This window comes from Coffea eugenioides, chromosome 4 (assembly GCF_003713205.1).
Source record: "Coffea eugenioides isolate CCC68of chromosome 4, Ceug_1.0, whole genome shotgun sequence".
Taxonomy (NCBI): domain Eukaryota; kingdom Viridiplantae; phylum Streptophyta; class Magnoliopsida; order Gentianales; family Rubiaceae; genus Coffea; species Coffea eugenioides.
In genome coordinates, this window is record NC_040038.1 from 10,336,326 (window position 1) to 10,362,336 (window position 26,011).

The 26,011-nt window shown below is 34.5% G+C and overlaps 2 protein-coding genes across 2 annotated transcripts; both read right to left on the bottom strand.

The window, feature by feature from the left end:
- Positions 1–7,149: 7,149 nt before the first annotated feature.
- Positions 7,150–11,153, bottom strand: LOC113768995 (protein ROOT INITIATION DEFECTIVE 3-like). The gene is made up of 8 exons (XM_027313488.1): positions 10,932–11,153; positions 10,678–10,791; positions 10,273–10,406; positions 9,054–9,198; positions 8,511–8,713; positions 8,295–8,416; positions 7,795–8,021; positions 7,150–7,473 (listed from the first exon to the last, which is right to left on the bottom strand). The coding sequence occupies exons 1-8, from the start codon at positions 11,151–11,153 to the stop codon at positions 7,291–7,293; spliced, it is 1,350 nt and encodes a 449-aa protein (XP_027169289.1). The 3' UTR covers positions 7,150–7,290.
- Positions 11,154–15,685: 4,532 nt separating this feature from the next.
- Positions 15,686–21,823, bottom strand: LOC113767784 (4-coumarate--CoA ligase-like 9). Its single transcript, XM_027311976.1, has 6 exons — positions 20,690–21,823; positions 18,413–18,602; positions 17,305–17,450; positions 17,131–17,198; positions 16,368–16,470; positions 15,686–16,016 (listed from the first exon to the last, which is right to left on the bottom strand). Exons 1-6 carry the CDS (start codon positions 21,752–21,754, stop codon positions 15,891–15,893), a joined length of 1,698 nt encoding a protein of 565 aa, XP_027167777.1. The 5' UTR covers positions 21,755–21,823; the 3' UTR covers positions 15,686–15,890.
- Positions 21,824–26,011: the final 4,188 nt, after the last annotated feature.

Genomic DNA, 26,011 nt, shown 5'->3' on the forward strand with positions numbered 1-26,011 from the left:
AAGATGTTTCGAAAGAATGAGAGTTAAAAGGGAGTCAAACCTCATCTTATAATTTTATTATGTGCTGTCGGGATATAACTGATTTAATGGGGATTGCGTGGATTCTTAAACTTACCTTGTTTGGATTGCTTGTTTCCGTCGGAAAATATTGTCGTTTTCCGTGATCACATTTCTCTATCACCTTTTTCCCTCACATATATCAAATCGCTACAGTAAATTTTTCCATAAAAAATGACGGAAAATGCAATCCAAACACAACCTTGTGGTGACTACGACAATTTCGGTTATCTCTGGTTTTGAAAGGAAATAAAGCTGTCAATTTGCTTGGTTTAGATATTTCAATCTTGTTTTAGAGAAAAAGCCCTGAATTTGAGAGTTATTTTATCCAATCCGCAGAGGTTGAGTAAAAGATGGGGTGACTACGACAAATAGCAGGATTTCCCTCCTTGCAACAAATTATTAGATGAACAAATTTCACTATTCGAATGCCAAATAAGAAAAACAGCCATCTCACATAGCATTATTCAGTCAGATGTTAGAGGGCTGAGTAGATTTTACCTTCTGGGATAAGAAAACAAAAACAGCTTTATTGATGAATACCAAGTAAAAACACGTGACTTCTACACATGCTACAACCAACAAGTTTCACAGAGTGAATTAGAGTACGATGGTCTGGTCGAAAGATGAACCAATTACTCAATGCTTGAATCAAATTTTAATTTGATAAAATTTCGTTTGAACTTCTGGCTTACCACCTAATCGAGCAAAGTTTGAACAGCACTTTGTATCCGTTAAACTTTTAAGTTCAACTCTAACTTGGCTCAATTTGTTTAAAATTGAAATTCATAGATAAAAACACTCAAACTACTCGAGTTCAATTCAAGTTCGACTTGATAAAATTTCATTAGAATCCGGTTTGATAGCAAATCAAATTTAACTACAATTTTAATTTTGTTAAAATAATCAAACAAGCCTAAATATTAAGATGTTCGACTTGACTAGATTTGTTTACATCATTAAACAAGAGTACGAGCAATTACCTTTTTAATGAACTCCAACCAAGCAAGAAGAAGCTAAAGAATCTTAGTAACCCTCTCAAATCGTCACATGGATCCAAGATTGCATATTAACGTTTGAGATGATATACCTTCAAACTTTGGAGTGCTTTGGAGTCATAATTATAGTATTTTAATTTCAGCAAAGGGGTCTCAACGATTGATGGAGCCCAACATTCGATAACATGCAATCTTAACATTAGATAATATGAACATTAGCTAATATGCAATCTTAACTTTTAATTTCAACATTAGATAATATGAACATTCTTAACCAATTCATAAAGTAATTAGGGATATTTTAAAAACCTCCCATGAGGTTTCTAACAATTTCATTAGCCTCCCCTGAAGTTTGTAAAATTATACAAACCTCCCCTAAGGTTAAGATTTTGATAACAAAACTAGTCCAATTAGAAAAAGGAACATTAAAAATACTTTAACGAGAGAGATGAAACCTTTATTCCATAAATAACCCTTATACATGTATATAAGTTTTATTAATAAAAGAATAAAAATAATTAATACATACATTTCATTACTCAAAAAATTCACATTTAATAAATTAGACAATACAAATAAGCAACAAAACTATACTAATGGTCACAAGATTCAACAAAATAGACTAGTTATCTCTTTTGATATGATATTTGCTATGATTCTTATGATTTTAAACAGAAAAAATTTTCGAATTTTGCTTTTCTTTTCCCTCCATTCTCCTTTACTAATATCTAACGATTAAGTAATTAAAGCACTAATAAACTATTAGTAACTAATTAATGAAAATAACAGTTGAAAATTTCTTTAATGATGAACGACGATTGTATTAACAAAATAATATCAATTGATATACCTAACGGAGAAATGAGAGAAAAAAAAAAGCAAATTTTGAAAATTAATCCATTCAAAATCACAAGAATCACAACAAACATCATGCTAAAAGAGATGACTAGTTTGTTTTGTTGAATCTTGTGATCATTAGTGTAATTTTATTGCTTATTTATGTGGCCTAATTTATTAAGTGTAAATTTTTTGAGTGATGAAATGTGTGTATTAATTATTTCTAACTTTTAATTATTTTTATTCTTTTACTAATACAACTTATGTACATGCATAAGGGGTATTTATGGAATCAAAATTTCATCTCTCTCATTAAAGTACCATTTTAATGTTACTTTTTCTAATTGGACTAATTTTGTTATCATAGCCTTAATCTCAGGGGAGGTTTGTGTAATTTTGTAAACTTTAGAGGAGGCTAGTGAAATTATCGAAAATCTCAGGGAAGGTTTCTGAAATTATCCCAAGTAATTATTGTGGCTCCAAAAACCATTTTATATTATGCCCCATGAAATATGAAAGGAGCCAACATAAAGTAAAAAATAGAGAACAAGAAAGAAACGTTTGAGAAAAAAAAAAGATTAATTTGACTAATCAGTAGACATCTACGAGATTATCAACTCATGCTTCACGAGGACCCATGGGTGCAAAAAACTTCTTGTTTGGACAGCCATTTTTTTCAGAAAAATTTTTGCGTTTTTTGTGAACATATTTTTTAATTATCTTTTTACCTTATATATATTAAATCGCTACAGTACGTCTTTCTGAAAAAAACTTCTAAAAATAGCAATTCAAACTGACTGTGCTTATATATTACCATTAGTAAACACCTAGTAGATCCATTATATGCTTAGCAATTTGTCACGTACAAATAAAAAGATAAGCTGAAATAAACAACTTCTACTGACGGTAATTAAATCCTTTTGCTCAGGCTAAGTCATTACATATGTCATTGTAAAGATTTTTCTTTACACTAATATTTAGTTTGGATGCATAATATATAACATTCATTCAAGTTTGAAATACTCTTTTTTTTACAAGTATCTTAATCTTTTCTTTTCTTTTTTTTATTTATAATGTTACAATCTGTATTCAAATTTATAATTACTATGGTATTATAAGAGTCCAGCTGACGAAGCGCCCGCAGAGCACCTGTTAAAAGCTAGGGTGCAATTTAGGTATAACAATGATGCATGTCTTCGGATGTTCATTAAAAAAAAAAAAATCTTTAATTATCATCTATACTTTGTGAAGTAATTTGCTCCATCTTGTTTGGTCCTTTTTTTTTTTCAGACGAGTAGGAAGTTGGTTTGAACTCACGGTGTCCTAGTGAGAATACCTCCCGCTCTACCACCTAACCAAACCCTTTCCCATTAGTATCTCAACCTACCAGCCCCAGACAACTTGTACACCAACCAAAAAAGCAAACACGTGTTAATAATTTCGGGCCACAATCCTCCAATTTTAATAATGGGAAAACAGGTTATTGAAACTGAAGAAATGAAGAGGACCGATCGAACGTAGATGTTTGTTCCTACAATAGAAGAAAAAAAAAAAAGTAAGAAAGAAAGAAGTAGAAAAACATTTTATCCTCCCAGGAGTCCTGAAAAAATCTCAACTGTTCAGATCTCATTCACATTGTTTAATCTTGATTAGACAGAAATTAGTAAATAAAAATGGTTAACTTGAAAAGCTTCAAATCTCATTTACTATGATATGGCGTTTAATTGAAGTACTTAACTTTGAAAAACATTTCTTGGTCACTCTCAATGGAAAATCAAAGTTTTTCATCCTGAACAATCAACAATTTTTTGTTCTAAATATGAGCAGTAAAATTGACCATTTCCCCAATCAATGAAGAAAATTCAAGTGGTTGATGCGGATTTGTGAACAGACGGTACAATGGAGCCGCCATCCACCAATTGATTGAGATTTCTTTGAGGGTCAGTAGTACATCTCATCAATATATTGACACTCAGATTTAGATAAACAGTCTTTTATTAATCAATCACCATTTTACTATAAACAAAAACCTAATTACCGTTGATTCTTGAAAAAAGAAAAAAGAATACAAACAAATCACCATTGCAGAACTCAAGGATATGTTTTTCTTTATATATAAAGACAGGACAATTTCGTTCCGATATCTGTATTAATGACCGAAAGTGCATCAAACATGACACGGATACATACAAATATGAAAGTCACACTACATAATAGATCGAAAAAATGCAGAACTCAAGGATATCTAATTTAACCTTTATAGGTGGATTATAGCAAAAAAGTGGAAATTATAAACCGGTTGCAAATAATTCAAATATCATGTTTTTCAAAAAAGTTGCTTCCAAAAAACTTCTTCAATCATATTTCCTTACATCTATGTTTATCTAATAAAATAAAATAAAAAAGCTACACTTTCACTCTTTCAAAACTCTTCTTTTTTGGATTAATTGGAGATTCTAAGTCATACGTAGGGGAAAAGAGAAAATGGAGATTTTGTGAGCCGAACTAAAGATGCTTCCACTACTAATTCATATTCCTACCGGTTGAACTAAATAGATATTTGAAGAACTCTTCATAAGCACAAAATCCACACGAAATTTAAACTTTCCAAACAAAGAAAATGAGTAGCCATTTATGTCACACTCAAAGTTTGTCTTGACATTTCTATGTAATTTCAGATTTATTAAACCGGTCATCAACTCATACATTACATTTAAATAATTAATCCTTATTATCATTTCAAAAGTCTTCCACAAAATTCCAGTAATATAAAATTCCATAACATTTAACTTGGTCCCCCATTTCCTTTATCATTACTATTTTTTAAAAAATTCTTTGTTCTAAGGGCAGAAGACAAAAAAAAAAAAAAAAGGTCTTGCGTAAAAAATTTTCGCTCGAAAATGTGCAATTCAAGGGTTTCTAGTAGAGGTGGCAATATGGATAAATGGTTCATAATTGGTTTTGACTTAATGGATGGTGGATGAAATTTATCCAATCCATTTAGATCCATTTAATAAATGGATCTAAATGGATGGATCTAAATGGATTATATAAAAACCAATTATCCATTTATAATCCATTTATATATTTTGGTTACTTTTTTTTTTTTTGTATTACCAAGTAACTATACCCATTCCTGATCCTACCAAGTAAGAATTTCATGAAAATACTAAAGTATTTCCATGTAACTGTCATCTTATATGATCCAAGACAGAGGACAATCAAATGAACAATATTGCTGGTTGAACGATGTACATTAGTATTTCCATGTAACTGTCATCTTATATGATCCAAGACAGAGGACAATCAAATGAACAATATTGCTGGTTGAACGATGTAATGTACAAGACTTATGCAGCAAGAGCCATTGTCCTTGAAGATTTCCATGCAAGCTCTAGCTTGAACAGCATCCAATCTCTTCCAAGAAGATCCCTCATCTTTGATATTGATCGTCTCTCCTTTAGGAGGAACAGATGAAGGAGCACCTTCATCAATGGCCTCGACTGCCTTCCTACACGAGTAAAGCACCAACAGCTCCTCTGTAGTAAGCACTGGTAATGGCATGGTACCTGCAGCGGGCAAAGGAAGCATATGAATGCAGAAGTTAAATGCTTTACAATTTATTTATGCAATTCCAACTACTTGTCATAATTCAGAAATGCATTACAGCTCAAGTACTTGATTTCAGCTGTAGTGCATATGAGCTAAATACTCCTTTAACTTGGGCATAAAAAAAAGTTCACAAAAATTAGATTTAAACACAAAAGTTTGCAAGAAATAAGAACAAACAGAAAAAGTGATTAGAGGATGCTATAAAGAAATGCTAATATGATTAAAATTTCTTGGTAGAGATATGGTCTTAACAAAAGTGCAGAGAAAGTATGCATGCTAAAAAATTACACACAACATGGCCTAGGAAGCATATGATGCTGCCACTGAGAAGTTTGTAGTGCTATAGATCATAACCTTCCCAAAACACAGCTCCTCTTTTAGTCCAGCAAGGGCAGTGAATACTAGTCCCTAAGGAGTGAAAGAAGACACGAACAAAGGGCCCATCAAGAAGCTGCAAAACTAGAAACCATACCAAATAAGCAACAGCTAGGAGTCTACAATCCCATCCAATCATCCATGAAGGCACTCTAATAAAATACTTAATTGCTTCATAAATCAGTAACCATATTACCTTTGAGCAATCCAATAAGTCACATGACTAGATTTCCTCTTCGTAAACCTCCCTATTGGAGCCAAGAAGTTTTGTAACTAATGGAGCAAAATACTAGAAACTTTCTAGTATTTTAAACTCGATTCCACCCTAGTCCAAAAAAAAAAAAAAAAAAAAACTTGATTCTACCCGCTTGTGACATATTCCTCTCATTTACAACGTTGGACCACAACACCGCCATGGTACAAAAAAGTCAATCATATGTTGCCGTGACAGCCTACCTATAACTGCTGTCGGTCGCATAAGTCTTTAAAATGGATATCGTATTTGGACAGGAGATTATTTAGAATAATTATTATAATATTTTTTATAACGTGATATATGTGAAATAGAAAGATAATTAAAATGATAAAAAATATATTTGCAATGCAAGTAAAAATTTTTTTTGACAAAAAATTACTATCCAAACAAATTCTTTGGAGTTTGTATGGATTTCTCTGCATGGGAAGAGAACTCGTGCCGTGGATGGCTGAAGATCGACTTAGAGCGGTCCAACTGGATCTCAACCATTCATTTGATATTTAATAAAATTTCAAATGAACGGTTAAGAATTGGCCGGATCACTCGAACTTGATCTTTAGTTGTTCATCACACATCCCCTAATTTATGGAAGAAATGTCAAAAAAAAAAAAAAAGACTGTTCCATCATCCATGGATGCCCGATGTATATCTACTCTCATAGTCTCATTCAATTCGTGGGGCATTTGACGTAGAAAGGATCGGGAGTCGGTGAATCTTCTTGTGCTCACTACAAATTTCTGAAGGGGGCGTTGTATTGTTAGCAAGATTTGACCAAACTCGCATTAAATGCAATTATATAGAGACACCTCAGTATCCCTCCATTAGATAAAAACTACCCACGAAAATTCAAGAAGTCTTGAAACAGAAATCCACCTTGTATAAATGAAATTTTACCTGTTGAAAAAATGAAAGTTCAAGATTCAATAATGAAATTATTCACAAGAGAAACTATCCCTTGATTCAAACAAGAAGTATCTTTTCTCATCACGCAAAAGCTACAGAGAGCCAACTCCAAAACGTAATGTCAGGCTTTGCTTTTATAGTAAAGCATTAGTTCTCACCTAAATGGACAGCCAATCCAAATCATGGAAATTAGACAATACACGTGAGAACTATCAGTTGACACCTCAAAATTGATCATCTTCAACCTAACTTTTACTTTTCCATCTTCAGTCTTGAATCATGAGGCTGCAGTAATCGATCATGCAGCAAATCCAAATAAGCAGATTGAAGACATTGGTTCATCTCCATTGTGTGCTTTGTCATCTTTATAGCCCACATCTGATTCTCTCTATTTGTTTCTATTTTCATTTGTAGAGCATCAAGCGTCCTCCCTCTCTGCGCAGTTACGACAGACACAAAAAATCTTCATTTACCTTCACTAGCTTTTTTACCATGCAAAATTACAAATCCTTCCTCCAACTTTGGCCAAACTAAAAACTGCAAGATATCCCTTGATGTTAATAAAAAGAATTTCGACACAGATTCACGCTAGGGACAAGCTTTAGTGGGGTTGCTGCAGCTCTGTGTGTGTTTGTGTTTTTTAAAAAACACTTTAAATTCTAAAACCAGACAACCAAATGGACTTATTACTTCTTTACCATTAATTTGAGAAACAATATAGAATTCTCTAAGATGTTTGAAGAGATGGAGAGAGACCTCTAAATCAAGTATGTGCTTCTCAAGCAAATTCGTGCTTCTGCAGCCTAACATGGCATCGGCTTCTTCTTGGGCAGTGCTTGAAGGCAGAAGTTTAACTGTTTCCTTGGCAAAGTTGGTAGGCTGAGAATTCTTGTCAAGCACACAAACACGGAATTGAGAGGTTCTCTGGTTGTTCTTAGGTATTAAAGATGACTTACTGATTGCCACCAAATTAGATATTGGCCCTGAAAACATATTCATATGTAAAACAATACCTGAGGGAAAAAAAATTGAGTTGTACAGAAATGAAGGATCACGAGCATCATAAAAGATACAAAAGGGGAAGGTGAATACATATTTGTTGCAATTTTCTCTAGCTAATTTTTTGCAGAAACAGAATAAGTGAGGCAAACGTGAGTTCCAAATCTTGAAAGCTTTTAATTAAGTTCATAATTAATTTGTTGCAATTTCAGTTTTCCAACTATAGATGAAAGCAATTTGGAAATTGGTGCAATGACCTTTAAAGTGGTTGAATCTTCTAATAATGGTATAATTGACGGTGTCCCAGAGGCAAACAGTACAGTCATCAGAAGCAGAAACCAGACCCGCTTTGCAAGATGTCAATGCAGTTATTGATTTTCTGCAGAAAATGCGAACACTAAGGCTTACGAGAGTAACTAAAAAAAAGAGTTATATAAAGGATTACAAGGGAACAAAAATAACTGCATGCTTACTGGTGTCCATTTAGCACAATTTGTTCACCACATGGATTGGAAAAAGGATCATTTAGAAGTCCAGCATCAAATTTGTTCAAGAAAATTGCCCCATTTTCACTTCCACAGAACAAAATTTCTTCAAGAAGATCAAGAACAATTGCAGTTATTGGCAATGGAAAAGCTTTCGTTTTTATAAGATTCCCTGACAACATATTCCACACCTAAAATGCAACAGGAAAACTGCCCCTTAGCAGGAATTGATACTTTCTAAAATATGTACCATAGAAGATAAACTAGCTATCAATGATGGTGCTAGCTCAATTCATCTTTGTACACTCAAGAATGTAACTCATCAAATTGAAGGTGTACATAAATGCGTATAAATAGTTTTTTTTATGCTTTTTTTTTGGTCATATATAAAATTCATGACCATATGGTAAAGAAAATAATTGCATTCAAACACATCATAATCAAGAGTGACAATTCACTTGTGCAAAAGAGAGATGTCAAACAACAAATACAAAAAAAAAAAAAAAAAAAAAAAAAGTATAGTATAGTAACCTTGCAGGTTCCATCGACGGAGCTTGAGATAAAATTAGAACTGGAGTTGGTGGATGCAGGCAATAGGCCAGTTATAGCTCCCGTGTGGTCTTTGGACATACTCACGATTGAGGTTAAGCAATCACAATTGCCCTCAGCCAGCAAACTGCAAAAGTAGTTGGTAAATATAATCAAAAGGAGCAAATTATTTGGGTAGTTACTTAACTTTTCGAATAATCAAATTTTAACCACTCAACTATTAATAATATGTTTTTACCTACTGAACTATCAAAATTATACATTTTGGACCATTCCGTCTGATTCAACCGTTAACTCTGTCAGATATAACTATTAATAGTATGTCATGTAAATCATATGGACCCTTAGATCTAACAGAGTTAACAGCAGAATCAGATGGAATGGCCCAAAATTTACATATTTGATAATTCAGTGGATAAAAACATATTACTAATAGTTAAGTGGTCAAATCTTGATTATTCAAAAAGTCTAGTGACTACCCAGATAATCTGCTCTAATCAAAAGTTATGACAGAATTTCAATTAATTCGTCTAATGACATTAACATCCTAGGGCCTAAGATAACGATTCAAGGCCAAAACATTCTAGAATTAACTTGCACTTCTATATACACTTGCAACTGTGCACAAAAGTAACAATCAAGTGAAGATAGGAGGGTTTCAGGCGTACAATATTTGAACACAAGATATAAACTTGTGGGCACTGCATCTAGACGCTAGTCTTACTCTTTTGTACAAGTTCAACTAATGCATATAACAGAAGATTTATTCCATGACTATTTTGTTTGGATAGCCCTCATCCAGCAAACTGCAAAAGTAGTTAGTACATACAATCAAAAGTTAAGACAGAATTTCAATTAACTCGTCTAATGACACTAACATTTAAGACCTAGGATAAAGATTCGAGGCCAAATCATTGTAACGTTAAATTAAAGTTGTGGAACAGTTCTATGTCACTTGCAACTGTGTACAAAAGTAGCATCCAGTTGCACGTAGGAGGGTTTAAGGTGTACAATGTTAGAACACAAGATTTAAACTTGTGGGCTGCATCTACACACTAGCCTTTGTACAATAGTACAAGTTCAACTAATGCATATAAAAATTATTCCAGGACTATGTAGTGCAGCCCTGAAAGCCTCAAACAATATTATATGTATTTTGGAAAACTTTAAAAACTTCTAACGAGAGGGTATACAGGCTTACCCAATCATGGACCAAACAGCAATACTTCCATCCGCTGAACCAGAGATAAGAAAGGAATCATCGCTAGAAAGAACCATACAGCATATTGAGGTGTGATGTGCTGACCAGTTCTTCAGTAGCCTCCCAGAAGTAACCTACATAATCACCATAAATTCAGGGGTACTTTAGGATCTTAGTGCTTCAACAGGATTTGAAATAAACAACACGAACAATAGTCAATGTTTCTCTAAGGGGAAAAAAGGAGAAGTAACAAATTTCTTTTGTAGTTAAAATAAATAAATAAATAAATTTGGGTCATATGGATCTTTGCAGAAATGTCGGTAACTTTGCTGCAGAATAATGTGATATTGTGAAAGGAAAGGGTCGGGGAAATGAGGCACTATAAAAAAAGAGTATCTGGTCGACCTCCCAAACGTATATATTTCCAGAAGTAGCTCCACAAGCCAGATATGTTCCATCCCTTGTGCACGATAGGGGTCCAGTGGATTCCAGTAGATAGCTCCTTAAAGTGGCTTGATGCTGATTCAAGAGGGACAAATGAAAAACATTCGTGTCAATATCAACAACTAAATACCAAGAAGAAGGGGAAAAAAAAAGGGCATTACACGAATTAAGAATTTAAATAACTTGAATAAGAAAATAAATTTACGAAATAGTACCTTACTTAAGGGCCAACTGAAAATGACCCCACCACTAACCGAGCCAGTTCTTTGAACCTGAGAAGCCACAAGATATTGGTTTCTCAAAGAAATGAGGCCATGAGGAGGTGAAGAACAAGTTGGTATGTGGAGAAGACGATCACCATTTTCTAGGTCCCAAATTGTTATTCCTATGCTAATGTTCTTATCACTGCACACTGCCAATGCCTCCTTGCAATCCATGTTGTCTCTCTTTATCACTCGGCAATCACATAGACTTCTCATAGGGTTTATACAGATAAACTAGATTTGCTTTTTGGTACACTTAGTGCTCACCTCTTATTGGTTCTTGGAACTATAGAAATCTTACTTTTCACCACTTAAGAATTTACCCATAAACCATATTACCATACTTAACTACGGAGATATTGTTTGTCGTTTCTCAATTTGAAGTCATGAATATCTCGTGAAGACATTAGAATGTCCAAAATTGTTAGCTCATATGATGATCTCAGTCTTAATTTTTTAGTAGTACATTTGTTTGACATGCAGGCATTCTTAAGCTGCCAGAAGAGCAACTGTATGTGCTAAAAAAGTTGTAACGGAAGCTTTTCATTTATGTGTAACTGGACGGATTCGTCCAGCTATGCTTTTGGATTATTCAATATTTGAAAAACCAGTTTTTCATATATAATGTTACAGTAATATACAAATAAAACAACTTTAAAATATCACATCCATACAATACATAAAAAAAAACAACTCCAAATATACTAAAAAAAAGTTACACCAACCACCAAAAACACGCCGCCCCTTCCCCCTCTCTCCTCCCCCTCCTTCTTTCTTCTCCGCCTCCTCCTTCTTCCTCATCCTCCCCTCCCCTCCCCACATCTCTTCTGCTGCCCTCCTCCCCCTCTCTGGTCACTGGCCATGGCGACCAGTTTTTGGTCGAGACTCACAACCAAATTTGGTTGTAGGCGGCGACCGTTTTCTGGTTGTGACCCGCGACCAAAGAGGGAAGGGGCGAAGAGGGGGGTGGCGGGAGAGTGTGGAGAGGAGGGAGGAGGCGAGGGGAGGGGTGGAATAGTCGTGGGTGGTTGTAAGATTTCAAAAATTTTTAAAAATATCTCATTAAAATTTTAATTTTTAAAAATACTCTAAAATATATTTTCAAAAACACCATTAAAAACATATATAACAAAAGTTTTTCACCTACATTGTTATAATAAAATATTTTAAAAACACCCTAAAAAATAGCTAATCCAAATAGACCAATGCTAGTGGCTAGAACAAGTTAACTCAATTGGTAAAAACAAGCTACCTTCCAAACGAAAAGTGATGTATTCGAATTCTGCAGTGGAGACCTGTGTTGGCAGGCAGATCCGTAAAAATCTTATACGCGGAAGCACCTTGATTCGTGGTGATGATAAGAATCGAACCCACCCAAATCTTTTTCTTACCAACAAAAAGTGATAATGCGAGTGAGCTCGACCAATTGTTGTCATCAAATGAATTTAATTGATTAAATCCTATGAAAATGGAGATGATTTGCAAACACTTTTATTCACGCTTCCCTGAATCTACCAACTTGTTATACGAGCTTTACGTACCATAATGAGTCAGAATTTTTATGTTTCTTTTTTTAATCAGGTTAATATGCGTAGAGGTGAAAAAAAGAAAAAGAGGTAATGTTCCCTTTATGGAGAACCAATTAAGATGCAAGGTATCAACTTTTAATTCTTCAAAAAAGGAAAAGAATAAAATCGATAATAAGGATAATAACCTTTACGTAAGCTACGGTTGGTTCTCATCTATTCTAATAGTAGTTGGTAAAGTTTCATGTATCTAAAGGAATCTTCATTTTGGATACCATATGCCTAATACTTTATTAAACATGGCCCAATAGATTCTGATATACAGAATATTCTGGATGTTGGGTTGTTATTGTCATAAAAATAAGGGACAAGTTCACAAACCTCCCCTGAGGTTTATAATAATTTCACTCGACTCCCGTTAAGTTTTACAAATTACACTAACCTCCCTTATCACAATAAAATAACTATAATAAATAATTCACGGTATAATGAAATGAGATTAAAAAGAAAAAGAAAAAGAAATCTAACCTCTTCGCTTATCCTATTTACAAGTTACAATTAACAACGATTCTTTCTCATTTATTGTTACTTCGTTCTCATCATCAACCCCTTCATTTTATAACTCGCTCTCAAATTATTACCAACCATTGTCTATAATTGCAACCAATCACACCACAAGCGATCCCTCAAATCTATCATATATTCCTATTCCTCCTTTCTTCTCTTTAGAATTGCCAAATCACAAGTTTAGTTGAGAAATTAGATTTGATGGTTGAAGTAAAATTCAATTTCGTGGTCAAACTAAAAGGTGATGAAGAGACGCACAATAATAATGGAACAAAAAAAAGGAAGAGGAATTGAAATTGATAAATTTGCTAATTTATCTATCATCCATTCAAAAAACTTTTTAAAATGTTAATAAGTACATTTATATTTGTTTTATACTTAACAATTGTTGGTTATGGTTTCGTTATGGAGATGGAGTTTCTTCTATGTATTTAAGACATTAACATATTTGGAGATTTGATGGTAGGTTAGATTATTTTGTTTCGAGAAGATGTGGGCATTGGGTTTAAAGTTTGGGGTGTGATTAGTTGTAAATAAAATTTTAATTTTTTTGGCAAAATAAATTTCTTGAAGAGTCATAAGGATGCATTCCTTCCTTTAAACTTGATTAATCTCATCCATGCCTATGATAATGGATTTGCTTGGGTTTAGAATTTAGAATTAAACTATTTGCTAGGCTAGTTTGTCAATATAGTGGGTTTGGTTGAAATATAGAAGAAAATAATTGGCAAAGTAATATTTATATTTTTTGTTCAAAAAGGGTAGTTTAAGATTTTTGAGAGAAAAAAAAAAGCCTTTTGGACCTATAAACAGTAAAAGCAAGGGAGGTAAGCGTAATTTAATAAACTTGAGGGGAAGACCGGGAAGTCTCTGCAATTGTCAGAAACTTCAGGGGAGGTTTCTGAAATTATCCCTAAAAATAAAATTAAGAAACAAGAGATAAAACTATGGGAAAATGACCTGTTTCATCCCTCACATTTCACAAAAATATTCTTTTCGTCCCTCACTTTTAAAATGAAGCAATTTCATCCCTGACATTTAAAAATTAAAGCTATTACATCCCTGAACCTAATTTTCAATTTGAATCAAACCATCCAATAACCCCGTAATAAATTTCGGAGATAGAATTGATAGGTCACTCGGTCAATTTCATCATATTCACATGACATTTATCAAACCAAAAAAATAAACATTATAACATAAAGGCCATTATTTGTCTTGGAATAGTCGGATTTTTCTTTTGGGTAAATCTTTTCATGCATCGTTAGTATATTCGCTTGCGAGTCTAGATGTGTATCATAAATACAAAATTTGGTGTTTAAATTTAAATTGAAATGATATGGTAAGTACATAAAACCATCAGTGTATACAATGACAATGTAGGAATTCAAGTTGAGTTATATTCAAGTTGAGTTAACCAAGTGATCTACCAAGTATACCTTCAAAATTTGTAATCGGGTTGATAGGTGGTTTGATTCAGATTGAAAATTGGATTCAAGGATGTAATAGCTTTAATTTTTAAATGTCAGGGACGAAATTGCTTCATTTTAAAAGTAAGGGACGAAAAGAATATTTTTGTGAAATGTGAGGGATGAAATAGGTCATTTTCCCTAAAACTATTATAAATTAGTGAATTTAATGTATAAAAGATTTAAAAAAAAATACCATGCGTATTGGATCGGATATCTACGAATGACAAAAAAATGATATCCGTTCGGATATCTGAATCCGACCTGCATAACTCCTTGATCTGGATGTGACCCAATCAGTATATGATTCGTCGGATTTGGGGCAGGGACGGTCATCAGTATGACCGTCCCTACACGGTTAAGGGCCAAGATTTGCCCTCAAAATTTTGTGCGGCTGAGATTACACCATGTAACTCGATTTCCGCGTCAAATGTGGGGCCCACCACTATCTGTTCTGAAAATACATCCTGTGAAAAATAAGTTACATCGTATTTAACCAATGTTACGCGCAGTGCAAAATGAGGACAACCTTCACAAACGGTTGCACCTGCAACCGTGGTGCAACCGTTTGTGCCCCGTATCCTGATTCGCCGGATCAGATATCTGCTAATTCGGATCGAATCCAGATCAGATCATTGGATTTTTTGGATCACCCGGTCAAATTGCACACCCCTAATTCATGAGAGCATTTTAAACCTACATGCGAAAGAATTTAATTTTTTATTTTCCTTCTTTATTGTTCTTAGCAATTTTTTTTTTTTTGTTGCAATAAGAGTAACAAATTTAGTAAATGAACTGAGGGACTATAACCATCCTAGCAGTAAGAACTTGACAAGGGTTGTTCCAAACTATTCACAACTCCTTTTGCTTTTCTGGCATTTTAAATAAGGAATATAGGAATGTTAAAAAAGTTATAATTTTGAAAATTACATACAACTCTTAATTACTAATTTTTCCACTTATATCGTTATTCTATCTTCTTATTTCTTTATTTTAAGAATTTCTCCCCTTGATTTACAGATGCTTTTTGCTAATCTATAAAACTCAAAGAAATACAAATTAAGGATTGACAGAGTTTTAGGATGCCCATAACTTTCCAGTACATGCTACTAGAATCCTTTAAATTAAAGTGGTTAAAATGGGGTTAGGGGTCTAAACTTCAAAACTTTTATTAGAAATGAGGATTGAGGACGAATAATGCTGGTACAATGACACATATTCAAGCAGCAAAACGAACCTACAATCTGAACGCTGATAGTTTCTTAAAGGCGCTGATCCGCCGCATGTCTCCTCCACTCAAATACTTATAACCATTCACGCTTCCAGAATTTAAGGACGGGAGCCTTTCATCATAATTTAGATGAAGCAGCAGAAATTGCATGATTAACCAGTTCCCTTCTCAGGATTTTTCCTGCTGGAGATTTTGGAATCGAGCTGATAAATGCAACTCTTCGTATTTTCTTGTATGGTGCAACCTTTGATGAGAGAAAAACAAGAAAATGAAAGGCACAGAAGTTAAGAGCTTGCATTCAGTGAAAAGTAGGATCACTATATTACCAGAAGTGACAGCCATTTTCCTCTTTGAATTAGAGCTCATATCCTCTAATCTTAGACAGTCTATTTACTAGTTAAGTGGTAATCAATAAGTTGATCTTTTAGATTCTATAGAAGCCGAAGTACGACGAACGGAAGGAAGAACATACTCTCAGCTGAACCGTAAAAATATCACAGGCCATATTTGGATGCAGAGTGAATGTCAAAAGCATATATGTTTCAGAAGGAAATTGTAAAGCTTTTGTATCTTCTATTTCTAAAAGTGAAAGTACCTGTTTTGCAACAATATCCATAATTTGAGTCTCAGTAACATGGCTTCCAGGTTTCCTAACAATGAAGGCCATAGGAATCTGACCTGCTTCTTCATCAGGATACCTGCAATCGGATGATATTAGGCATCAGAATTACGAGTTCATATATACACCAATTGCTCAACAAAAACTCAGAAGGTTTTTTTTTTTTGCCATGTAATGTTATGATTGATTATGTATAATGGCGTCAGAATTAAGAACACCAGTAGCTGAATTATAACTCAAGACAAAAGATTTTGTTTAACCATCTAAATATTTGAATTAATAATGCACAAGGAGCCAATCCTGTGTATGCACTATAATTGTCTTTCGCTATTAAACCATGTCATAGATGAAACAAACGATTCAAAGGTTTCAATCAGAAGGCCAGAAGCCAAGATTCTTCATGCTTGAAGATTGTTTTTTGCAGAACGAAGGAAATAACCTGAAAAAACCGGATAGAGCCTCACCTCTAGATAATCTACTATTTCATATCAACGGAAGTAGGAAATTTAAATTCAGTTCTGTTTGAATAGATGGAGAGTAGAAGTAATTCCCCATTTTCTTGGTGACAAACTGTACTTTTACGTTATTATAAGTTCGGCATTTGATTTCAATTCATGCAACTGCAAGCTAATGCTAATAAATCTCCGTCAGTTCTTAATTTGTAGTATAAAGTAGATTAACTGTTCAACTAACATCTGAACTACAGCACGAGCTAGAAATTAAGCTATGAGATACATACGGGATCACTGCTGCATCAGCTACTTCAGGAATTGATTGAAGCAAATGTTCCAATTCAGCTGGTGGGACCTGCAATTTTTCAAATCCTCATCAGCTAGTGAAATTTGAAAGCTGTGTATGGCACCTGCACCTAAAATCTTTCACAAAAGAATAAAGTGAGGGTTGAGCTATGCACCTGATATGCTTTATACTTGATGAGTTCCTTTAGCCTGTCAACAATGTAGAGGAAACCATCAGAGTCAAAATAACAGAGATCACCAGTCTTCAGCCAGCCCTCTGAGTCCCAGGTTTCAGCTGTCGCTTGACTATCTCCGACATAACCTGCAAATAACCCCACATTCTCCATCTCAAAATCACAGTCACAAAAGAATGGCAAAGTTATATGATCAACTTCTCAAGGAAATGCATGCACATGATACATAAAACTCAGGAGCCTTTGGTTTCTGCCATTGAGGCCATCTTTTTTCTGCTGTATTACTGATTGAAAAGATAAGAAAATAATTTCACCACAAACAACGTGGATCCTGTGTAGCAGCATACTCACGGCAAACACAAATACAACCACCAAACAAAAGTAGGCAACAATTAATACCATAAAATAAGTTAGAATGCACCATTAGCCCCTAAGAATTTGAAGTTAGGTACAAGCACTTGTTACTAAAGAATTATACATGCAACACACATATATGTATGATCCAGAGCCAAACATTTCCAACTCCTTTGTTGACTTAATGATATATAAACAAATTCAAAATATGGACAGAACTACATGAAGTTACAGGTTCACATAGACAAAATAAGGTTTTAAAAGATGAAACTATTAGTAGATGTAGCTTAGGCATATGAACCAGCTATGCTTGAGAAAATGCATTTGGAGACCAGGAGACTTAAAGGAGAGTGTAATATCATCTGTAGATTTACCATCAATCAAGGAATCACAAATTAGAACAATCTTGAATTATCACATATATAAGTCCCCTTCTATATCACCGCATCAGTATCTTCCCAAAAACAGTACCAGCAAATCAGCTACAGGGCAAACAAAATTGTGGGCAAGATCTTTCTTAAGACAAAGTCAAAAAAAGTTCTTTCTTAAGACATAATATATTGTGGTATACATTAAAAGCATCATTTTTTTTTTTTAAATAAACTGCATCCACATTTTGCAGCAAAGACTAGGAATGCAGCCTTTAATTGCTCAAAGGATGTCATCTGGAAGTAAATCTGTTGATATGTATCCCAGCACAAACGTAAGTTGCAAAATTGAGTCCATGCATGTTCACCTTTCATGATAATAGGCCCTCGTAGCCATAGTTCACCTCGCTGACCAGGAGGTAAAGCCTCTTTAGTATCAGGATCCACTATCTTGGCTTCTGTGTGCTCAGCAAGGCGACCAGTGGATCCATGTTTCTTTATCTCCTCAGTTCCTATCATCCGTGTAGCCGCTCCCCCAGTCTCAGTCATACCATACCCCTATAAACAACATCAACCAAACAAGATATTATTCAGAAATTTGCTTCATGATAAAATATACTGCTATTTTGGAACAAAAAGACATATGGAGACACACACACACACAGACTAAATAAACCCCTGAAGTTTTTCTTGTTGGATGAAGATCAGCTAATATGGTCCAAATTCAATGAACTGCAGACAAAGTGGTCCCAAGGATATGGTCTTGATAGAAAAAAATTCGATCAATGTAATAAAGGAGATTTTAAAAGGCACTCCATCCATTTTAGTCATGCTGTGCAGAAACAAATTTTAGAAGCAAAAACAACTAAGGAATCAAGTGTACATGATGGGATGCAAATAAAATGCTTAGACAGGATTCTAAATTCTGTATATGGATGTAAAATCAGCAAGGCACTGTAATTCATGCAAGGCATAGAAATTTTTTATCTGACATTTTTCAAATCAATTCTCAAGATTCAACAAATCAAGTCAATTGACAATATAAGGGATAAAGTGTTCTGCTCCCCAGAATAGATTATGAAGCCAATCAACCAACCATTCATACTAGTCCTTATTCACAAAGTATAAGTTAAAAATTCTCAGAAGTTTGTCCTGCTCCATGTTTATGTTTGTATTAGAAGATGAACAAATAGCTCCTAGTAAATATTTGGACCAAGTAGACATGGCAGTAAAAGGATATAGATTCAAGAAAAAGAATCTAAATAATAGCATGGTACAAAACGTTCTACAGAAAACTGCATGGCTGATTTGATAATCTATTGGCAAAACCACTACGTATGAGACAAATGATGAGATTCAATACTCCATAAATCCCCTTATATCCCATTTGTTAAATCTAGTGTTTGAAGTTCTAAGTAAAAATTTTTTTTTTGGGGGGAGGGGTGGTTGTTAGTAGTTGCACGACAAATTTTATAAAACAGTCCTTACAGTTCACTTTGATACATTGAGGTTCTCATTTTCTTGTCTTGTCAAAATTCCTATACTAACTATGGCAAATTGTTTTTTTAAGTGTCGAAAATGGTATATTTCCACACTCCTGAATAGTATCAAAAGCCAATGGATATCCAAAAAGGCAGGAGTTGTATTCTCCTAGGGCAAGATCGGTACATCCTAAAGGTGAGTGTTTATGAATGGTGATTGATTTTCTGGATTCGGCATAAAAATGGGACTCACTAACTATATCTTTCTTGAAAATGTTAACCGTGACTACAATAAACAAAATTATTTTTTTTAATTAATTTTGAAGGCAAAAATTACTTGTGCATGGGTGCCAACTCAATGATTATACACGAAGATGTCTAATTAATTAGCTTAAACTTTTCTTAACCTTCATTAATTTTTGACTATGTTTAAATGCAGATTTTACTTTTAGTTGGTAAATTTGAGCACGTTGTTGAGAAAAGGACTAGGTACTACCTCCTAGGCATATAGTACAGGTTTCGCATTGGTCATTAGCTAACACAAGTTGGACAGTTGACTCAATTAATAAGTTTAGATCACTTGTTTAATAAAAGGGTTGTGGGTTTGAATCACATTGTGTAATGATCTTTTCAAACAATTTATGGTCTCGAAAGTATGGCCTGACTCCTGATGGCGAACGGAGTCGAACTCAACTCACCTAGAGTTTAATTTACTAAAACAACGGGGTGTTGAGTCGAATTATCCAAACTTCAATTTAAAAAGAAAAAGTAGTACCATTACTTGGAATCCAGCCATATTAATCAACCAAACAGTCCACGACAAATCACCTTTATTTCGCATTTAGCAGCACTACTTTGACGACAACGTAATGAGTACTATGATATTATCCCGTCGCATTCACCGGTCGGCCACCAAGCTTGCGGGGGTCAGATTGAAAAATTTTAAATCTTCTGATGTTTTTAATGTTTATTTAAGAGCGTACTTAATACTAATCCAAATACTAACAAATTGCTAGTTTTGAACTCGAACTTGGACTCTTGTTCGACGGCACATGCAAGCCGAGTTAGAACTCATTGGTCAGTTGGTCGGACCGGGCCAAACTGGCCGGTGCAATCATATTCTAGAAAGAAATTCAACTCAAAGAAAAGAATAAATAAACGTGCCTGGGAAATCTCCACGTTGGGGAACCGGGCTGTGAAGCTCTCAGAGACCTCCTTTCCCAGTGGCGCACCACCGCATCCAAGTAGGCGTAGGGAGCTAAGATCGTACTTATTCACTATATCCGACTTAGCAAACGCCACCACCAGCGGCGGCGCCACCGGCATGTAAGTCACCTTATACCTTTCGATGGCTTCCAGCATATTCTCGAAATCAAACTTCCCCAGCAGCACCAGAGTCTCCCCCAAGGCCGCAGCCCTTATCAGCATAAAGAACCCGAAAACATGGAACAGCGGCAAACTGAACAGCGACACCGGATGAGGCGGATTTTCATCTTCACCGTCAGCTTTGTGCTTATTGTGATACAAACCTGCTATCACGGCTATTAAGGTGCGGTGGGACAGTTCCACACCTTTAACTCGTCCGGTTGTTCCGGACGAGTAAAGTATAGCGGCCGAGTCATTTTGGTGGATGACTCGGCCGCTATACTTACTTACCGCTTCGATCTTCTCGGTGGAGGTGTGGTTCGAGAGCACGGATTGGAACTGCGGCTTGTCTACGAAGATCATACTGGACTTCAAGGCTTTCGGGAACTTCTGGTAAAGCGATGAAATGGTGAAAACGACAGCTGGTTTACTGAGTTGGAGTAAGTGAGTCAACTCGGAGGGCGAGGAGAGAGGGTTGGCGGGGGAGACGGTGAGGCCAAGGGAGAGGAGGGAGAAGTAGAGTACTGGGACGTGGAGGGAGGGAGGGCAGAGGATGAAGGCGACGTCGTTTTGGGAGAGGGAAGGGTATTGGGTTAGGAGGAAAGTAGAGAGAGAGTGCACTTGGCTGAAAAATTGGGAGTAGGACAGTTGGCAGCCGGTGGAGCAGTCGATGAGGAATGGGGTGGAAGGAGAGGTGGTGGAGGTGGGGGAGGAAGTGGTGGCACGGAGGAGGGAGATGGCGTATTCAGTGATGGAAATTGGCTGAGAAAGTGGTGGTAATGGAGCTGGTGGTCGAAGGTTGTGGTAAATTCTTGTTACTGAGCAGAACCCACTTTTGGGGTCTATCTTTCGTGCATCCGCCATTAGTGTGTGTGTTTAGTGCGTGTTCTTGGTGAGGAGGAAGAGCTGAGATGTGTTCTAAGTTCTCACTTCTCAGATATTAATATAGTGTGTGTGTATATATGTATATATATTTATATTTCTCTCGTGAAGTGGGAAATGTGGGTGTTTATGCCATGGTAGAGATGTAGACGTGGGATGAAGTTGACTTGTACTAGTGCTAGTAAATTCATCAATAGCAGGCAGGAGGATACACAGGCCCTCCGTCCAGTGATATAAATATTAATTACCATTAAGAAAAGCCTCTTTTTTCTTCTGTCGGATATCATATATTTAGACTTTAGAGTAATCAGCTCGGGAAGGAGGATTAGCAATTAAGATCAGTGAATCTTGCATGGATGGTGTTTTGGTGGTTTCTTTTTCTTTTTTTTTTATAGGATAACAATAATACTGTAATACGTTGTTCAATAGTTTCAGTTTTGTTGGACATGGGACAGTAGAGTTATAGATGGTGCTTTTATGTCCCTTTTTTTGGATTTTTTTTATTTTGCAATATTTGATGTACATTTATGCAACTTCTTAAAAAAAAAAGGCACTTTTGATGAAGAAAAAAATAAAAATTACGTATATAACGAGATAATGTAAGCATACACTAAAAACTGTCACAATGTGTGACACCTATCCACGATAATACATAATACAACCATACATGTCCAATTCTGGTTTTTTTTTATTTTTGGATTCCGGGGTATTTATAAATTAGAGGTCAAATGTTAATTTTTAAGAAAATTGTTGGTTAATTGGAAAAACAACTAAAAGCATAAAATATTAACAAATGTAACTGCATGCGGTCAATAATTGTAATCCCCAGTTTGTAAAGCTTGCCTGTATTATTTGAGTTTTCTACAGATACTTGGCGGCGTGTGGACGAGCCAAGCTGCTTGCGAGCTCGAATATCAATAGTAACTACTCGAGTACTCAACGAATTCAATCAAATATTTATATTATTTTTTAATTATAAAATGACTATTATAGGTTTGTATTTTAATGAATTTACATGAAATAAAGTTTAGTAAAAAAAAGTGATAGATGGCAAAATGATAATATGAAAAATCTAAAATGTAAAAAATTAAAATTAAAAACAATAAAATCAAAACCTGAGCTCAGTCTCAAGTAGCTCGAATTTAATAAAATTTGCAATTTACTAAAAATCAAACAAGTCGAGTTCAAACTTATCTCCATTATGTCGAGTCGAATTCGAACTCAAATATATATACCCCTTCGAACTTGAGCTCGAACTCGAGTTGTACTGATAATGATTGAGTTCGAAATCAAGCAGGGTGCTATTCAAGCTCAATTCGGCTCGATAGTACCCTTAGATACTTGTACCAAAAATGCATATTTAAATGGCATTTCTCTCCAATTTGCACGGAAGCGACTTTGCAACAAGAGCCTACCGAAAAGAAAGAAAAAATAATATAAAAAACTGTGCATGAAGAGTACTAAGTTTACAAATTTATGTTGGTCAAATTTGATTCCTACCTAGATTTTCAACTAGTTTTTAACCGAAATTTACCATGTGTCTTACATGTGATTATTTTTTAGAGGCAAAGTTATCAAATCACATTTTATATAATTCGATTCATAATCTCTCACATTTAACAAAATAAATTTTTTTATTTCTCACATTTTGTAAAATAATTTTTTTCAAGTCACATTTCACAAATTACACTATTCTACAAAATGTCTGGGTCCATTGGCTGCCACGCCACGCCATTATTGAAATGTCAATGGACCATTGAAACACTTGGAATTGTACTCCAATTGAAATGTCAATGATGTGTACGGCTCACAAGTTCCATTTTGCACAAGTTTGGGTGTAAAGGTACTGAAATCCACGTTGCTTGTTTCCGTTGAAAAATATTATCATTTTTTGTAATCATATTTTCCTATTCACCTTTTTTTCTCGTAAATAAGCTACAATAATTTTTTCATGAAAAATAATCAATCCAAACACAACCTAAATAAGCTATAATCAAAGCGTAATTAAATCAAAGTACGGCACAAAAAATTTTGAAATGACCAATTTACTTTCAAGGTAATTTATGAAACTGTAACTCGTGAGGCCCATATTTATCAATGGTTTCTTAAAAGAACTGCCCCGTCAAAACTCAAGAAAAGGAATTCCCGCAAGGAAATAGACAAATGGTAAAGGGTATTGACAGGAGCTGGTTTTTTTTTTTTTTTTCCGAAAACGATAGAAGTTTTTATTAGTTAACACTTTACAGTATTTGTGCAACGGCTCAATTAGTGTTACAAAAGTGTATCCCAACACTTAAGGAGTGACAATGGTTCTCTCCTCATCTCGTAATATGCCTACTTTCGGGATTTATTATGTAAAAGGAATACATTTGGTATTAAGGTAGATGGAAAGACTATCACGCGTTAGATCCATACGTTCAGGATTTATTATGTAAAAGGAATACATTTGAAACACTTTTAATTAGTAATGCTCGAGGGATTTTGCGTTGGAGACAAGCGATAATAGTTATGGTATTGACAACATATATATAATTTGACAAAATTAAATTGATCAGATTTTTAAAGTGTGGGAAATTAATAAACCAAAATGATCCATGTTTTGTAGTTTCATTGCTTTTTTTTTCTTTTTATTTGGGCTAGGTTCATTGTAGTTTTTGAGTTTTGGTTTAGTATAGACGTGACTCTTAGCAATTTTTTGGTCCTTTTGGACGCCCCTTTTGCCCTTTCAGTGCCTATGCCGGGCTTTAGCATATCTCTGTTTTAAGTTTTTCAAAAAAAAAAAAAAAAGTTTCTATATTGTGTGTAGCCGATGTATTAATTGAGGCATAAGATAGGAAAAGCCATTGAACTAAAACTAACCTAGTGATTACCAAACTAGTATTAGGATTCACTTTTTTTTCAATTACTATAATGGCCAACTTGAAAAGAAAAAAATATAGTTGAGTGACCAAAACTATACTATTTGAAAAGTTTAGTAGCTGCTAATATCTTTTTTGCACTTTTAAGGCCATGCTGGATTGTTTGTTTCCGTCGGAAAAAAAATAAGATAAGAAAAAGAAGGGAAAGTTTTCCCTCACATATATCAAATCGCTACAGTAATTTTTCCATGAAAAATGACGGAAAATGCAATCCAAACACAACTTAGTTTCTATACTGTACGTGGCCGATGTATTTATTGAAAAAATAAGATAAGAAAAAGAAGGGAAAGATAAATTGGAAAGAGATTTTAGGAAATGAAGCTAAACCAAGTTGGACCATCATAATCATATTTAAAACAAACATCTTCAAAAATGATTATTCTCACAAGTAACCACGTTTGAAGATATGTAAAAGGTGAATAACAAGAGATTACATCTAGTAGTGCATATGTATAGAATTCACACTTGTAATAGTAAAAATAGTACTATTGGGCTTAACAAGTCAATGAAAAGCTTCAATGATTTATGGGAACAGTCTTGAAAAATAAATTCATTGGTTTAGAGGAGCCATTGTTTGAAAAGTAAAGCAAGCCTTGATGGTGCATAGTTCTTTTTCTTTTGCTTCTTTTTTTTTTTAATTAAAAAAGAAATTTTATTATTAAGATGGCTGAAAATCGTGTAGCAGCAAATGATTGAGAAAAGTCTAAAGGGATTCAATATAGTGAGATTATTTTCAACGATTCGAGTGTTTTTTGTAGTAAGTATTACGAAATTTCTTAATGTAAGTGAAATTTTTTTTGTTAACTGTGAGTCTTGTAAACAATAAACAAATTAATCATATAGTTAGAGTATTTTGTGAGAGAATCCATAGAGCTTTCTAGTCCAGAGCTGCTTAATTACTTGAGATATCAGTCAAATTACTACTTTAGTATTCGTTTTTAAACGTGTTTTTGGTGTGAATGGTTATGGTTTTCTTTCAATTCATGATTACGTGCGAGTGGATATTAGAATACTGAAAAAGTTTTGGGTTCTATACTGTAGCCGGTGGCCGGTGGCAGTGAGGAATGGACTGGAGGAGGCGGCGGCGGCCAACGTGGTGGCAGGAGGAATTTCATTCACCCGATTGAGGCAGACTAGTCAAACGGACCGTGTACGGAATCGACAAGTTGACCAATTGGCCTGAGTTTAGAAACATGTAGCTATCACAAATGACCATTGATGGAATTCCATTGCAGTTGCCATCAAGGAAAAATATCTCTCTATTTTTTTATGGTAAAAAAAAGGAAGAAAAATAACGAGTTAGTATATTCTTGGAAATTGT

Bases quoted from the DNA above. Each gene is read 5' to 3' on its own strand.
- LOC113768995 (XM_027313488.1), bottom strand. From the start codon at position 11,153: ATGGATTGCAAGGAGGCATTGGCAGTGTGCAGTGATAAGAACATTAGC. The intron at 10,407-10,677 runs GTCGACCAGATA...GTGATTATGTAG, and splicing joins GAAATATATACGTTTGGGAG to GTTACTTCTGGGAGGCTACT. The intron at 8,022-8,294 runs GTCATTGCACCA...ATATGTTTTCAG, and splicing joins AAGATTCAACCACTTTAAAG to GGCCAATATCTAATTTGGTG.
- LOC113767784 (XM_027311976.1), bottom strand. From the start codon at position 21,754: ATGGCGGATGCACGAAAGATAGACCCCAAAAGTGGGTTCTGCTCAGTA. The intron at 16,471-17,130 runs GTATGTATCTCA...ATCCGATTGCAG, and splicing joins GCTGATGCAGCAGTGATCCC to GTATCCTGATGAAGAAGCAG. The intron at 16,017-16,367 runs GTACTTTCACTT...CTCTCATCAAAG, and splicing joins TGGATATTGTTGCAAAACAG to GTTGCACCATACAAGAAAAT.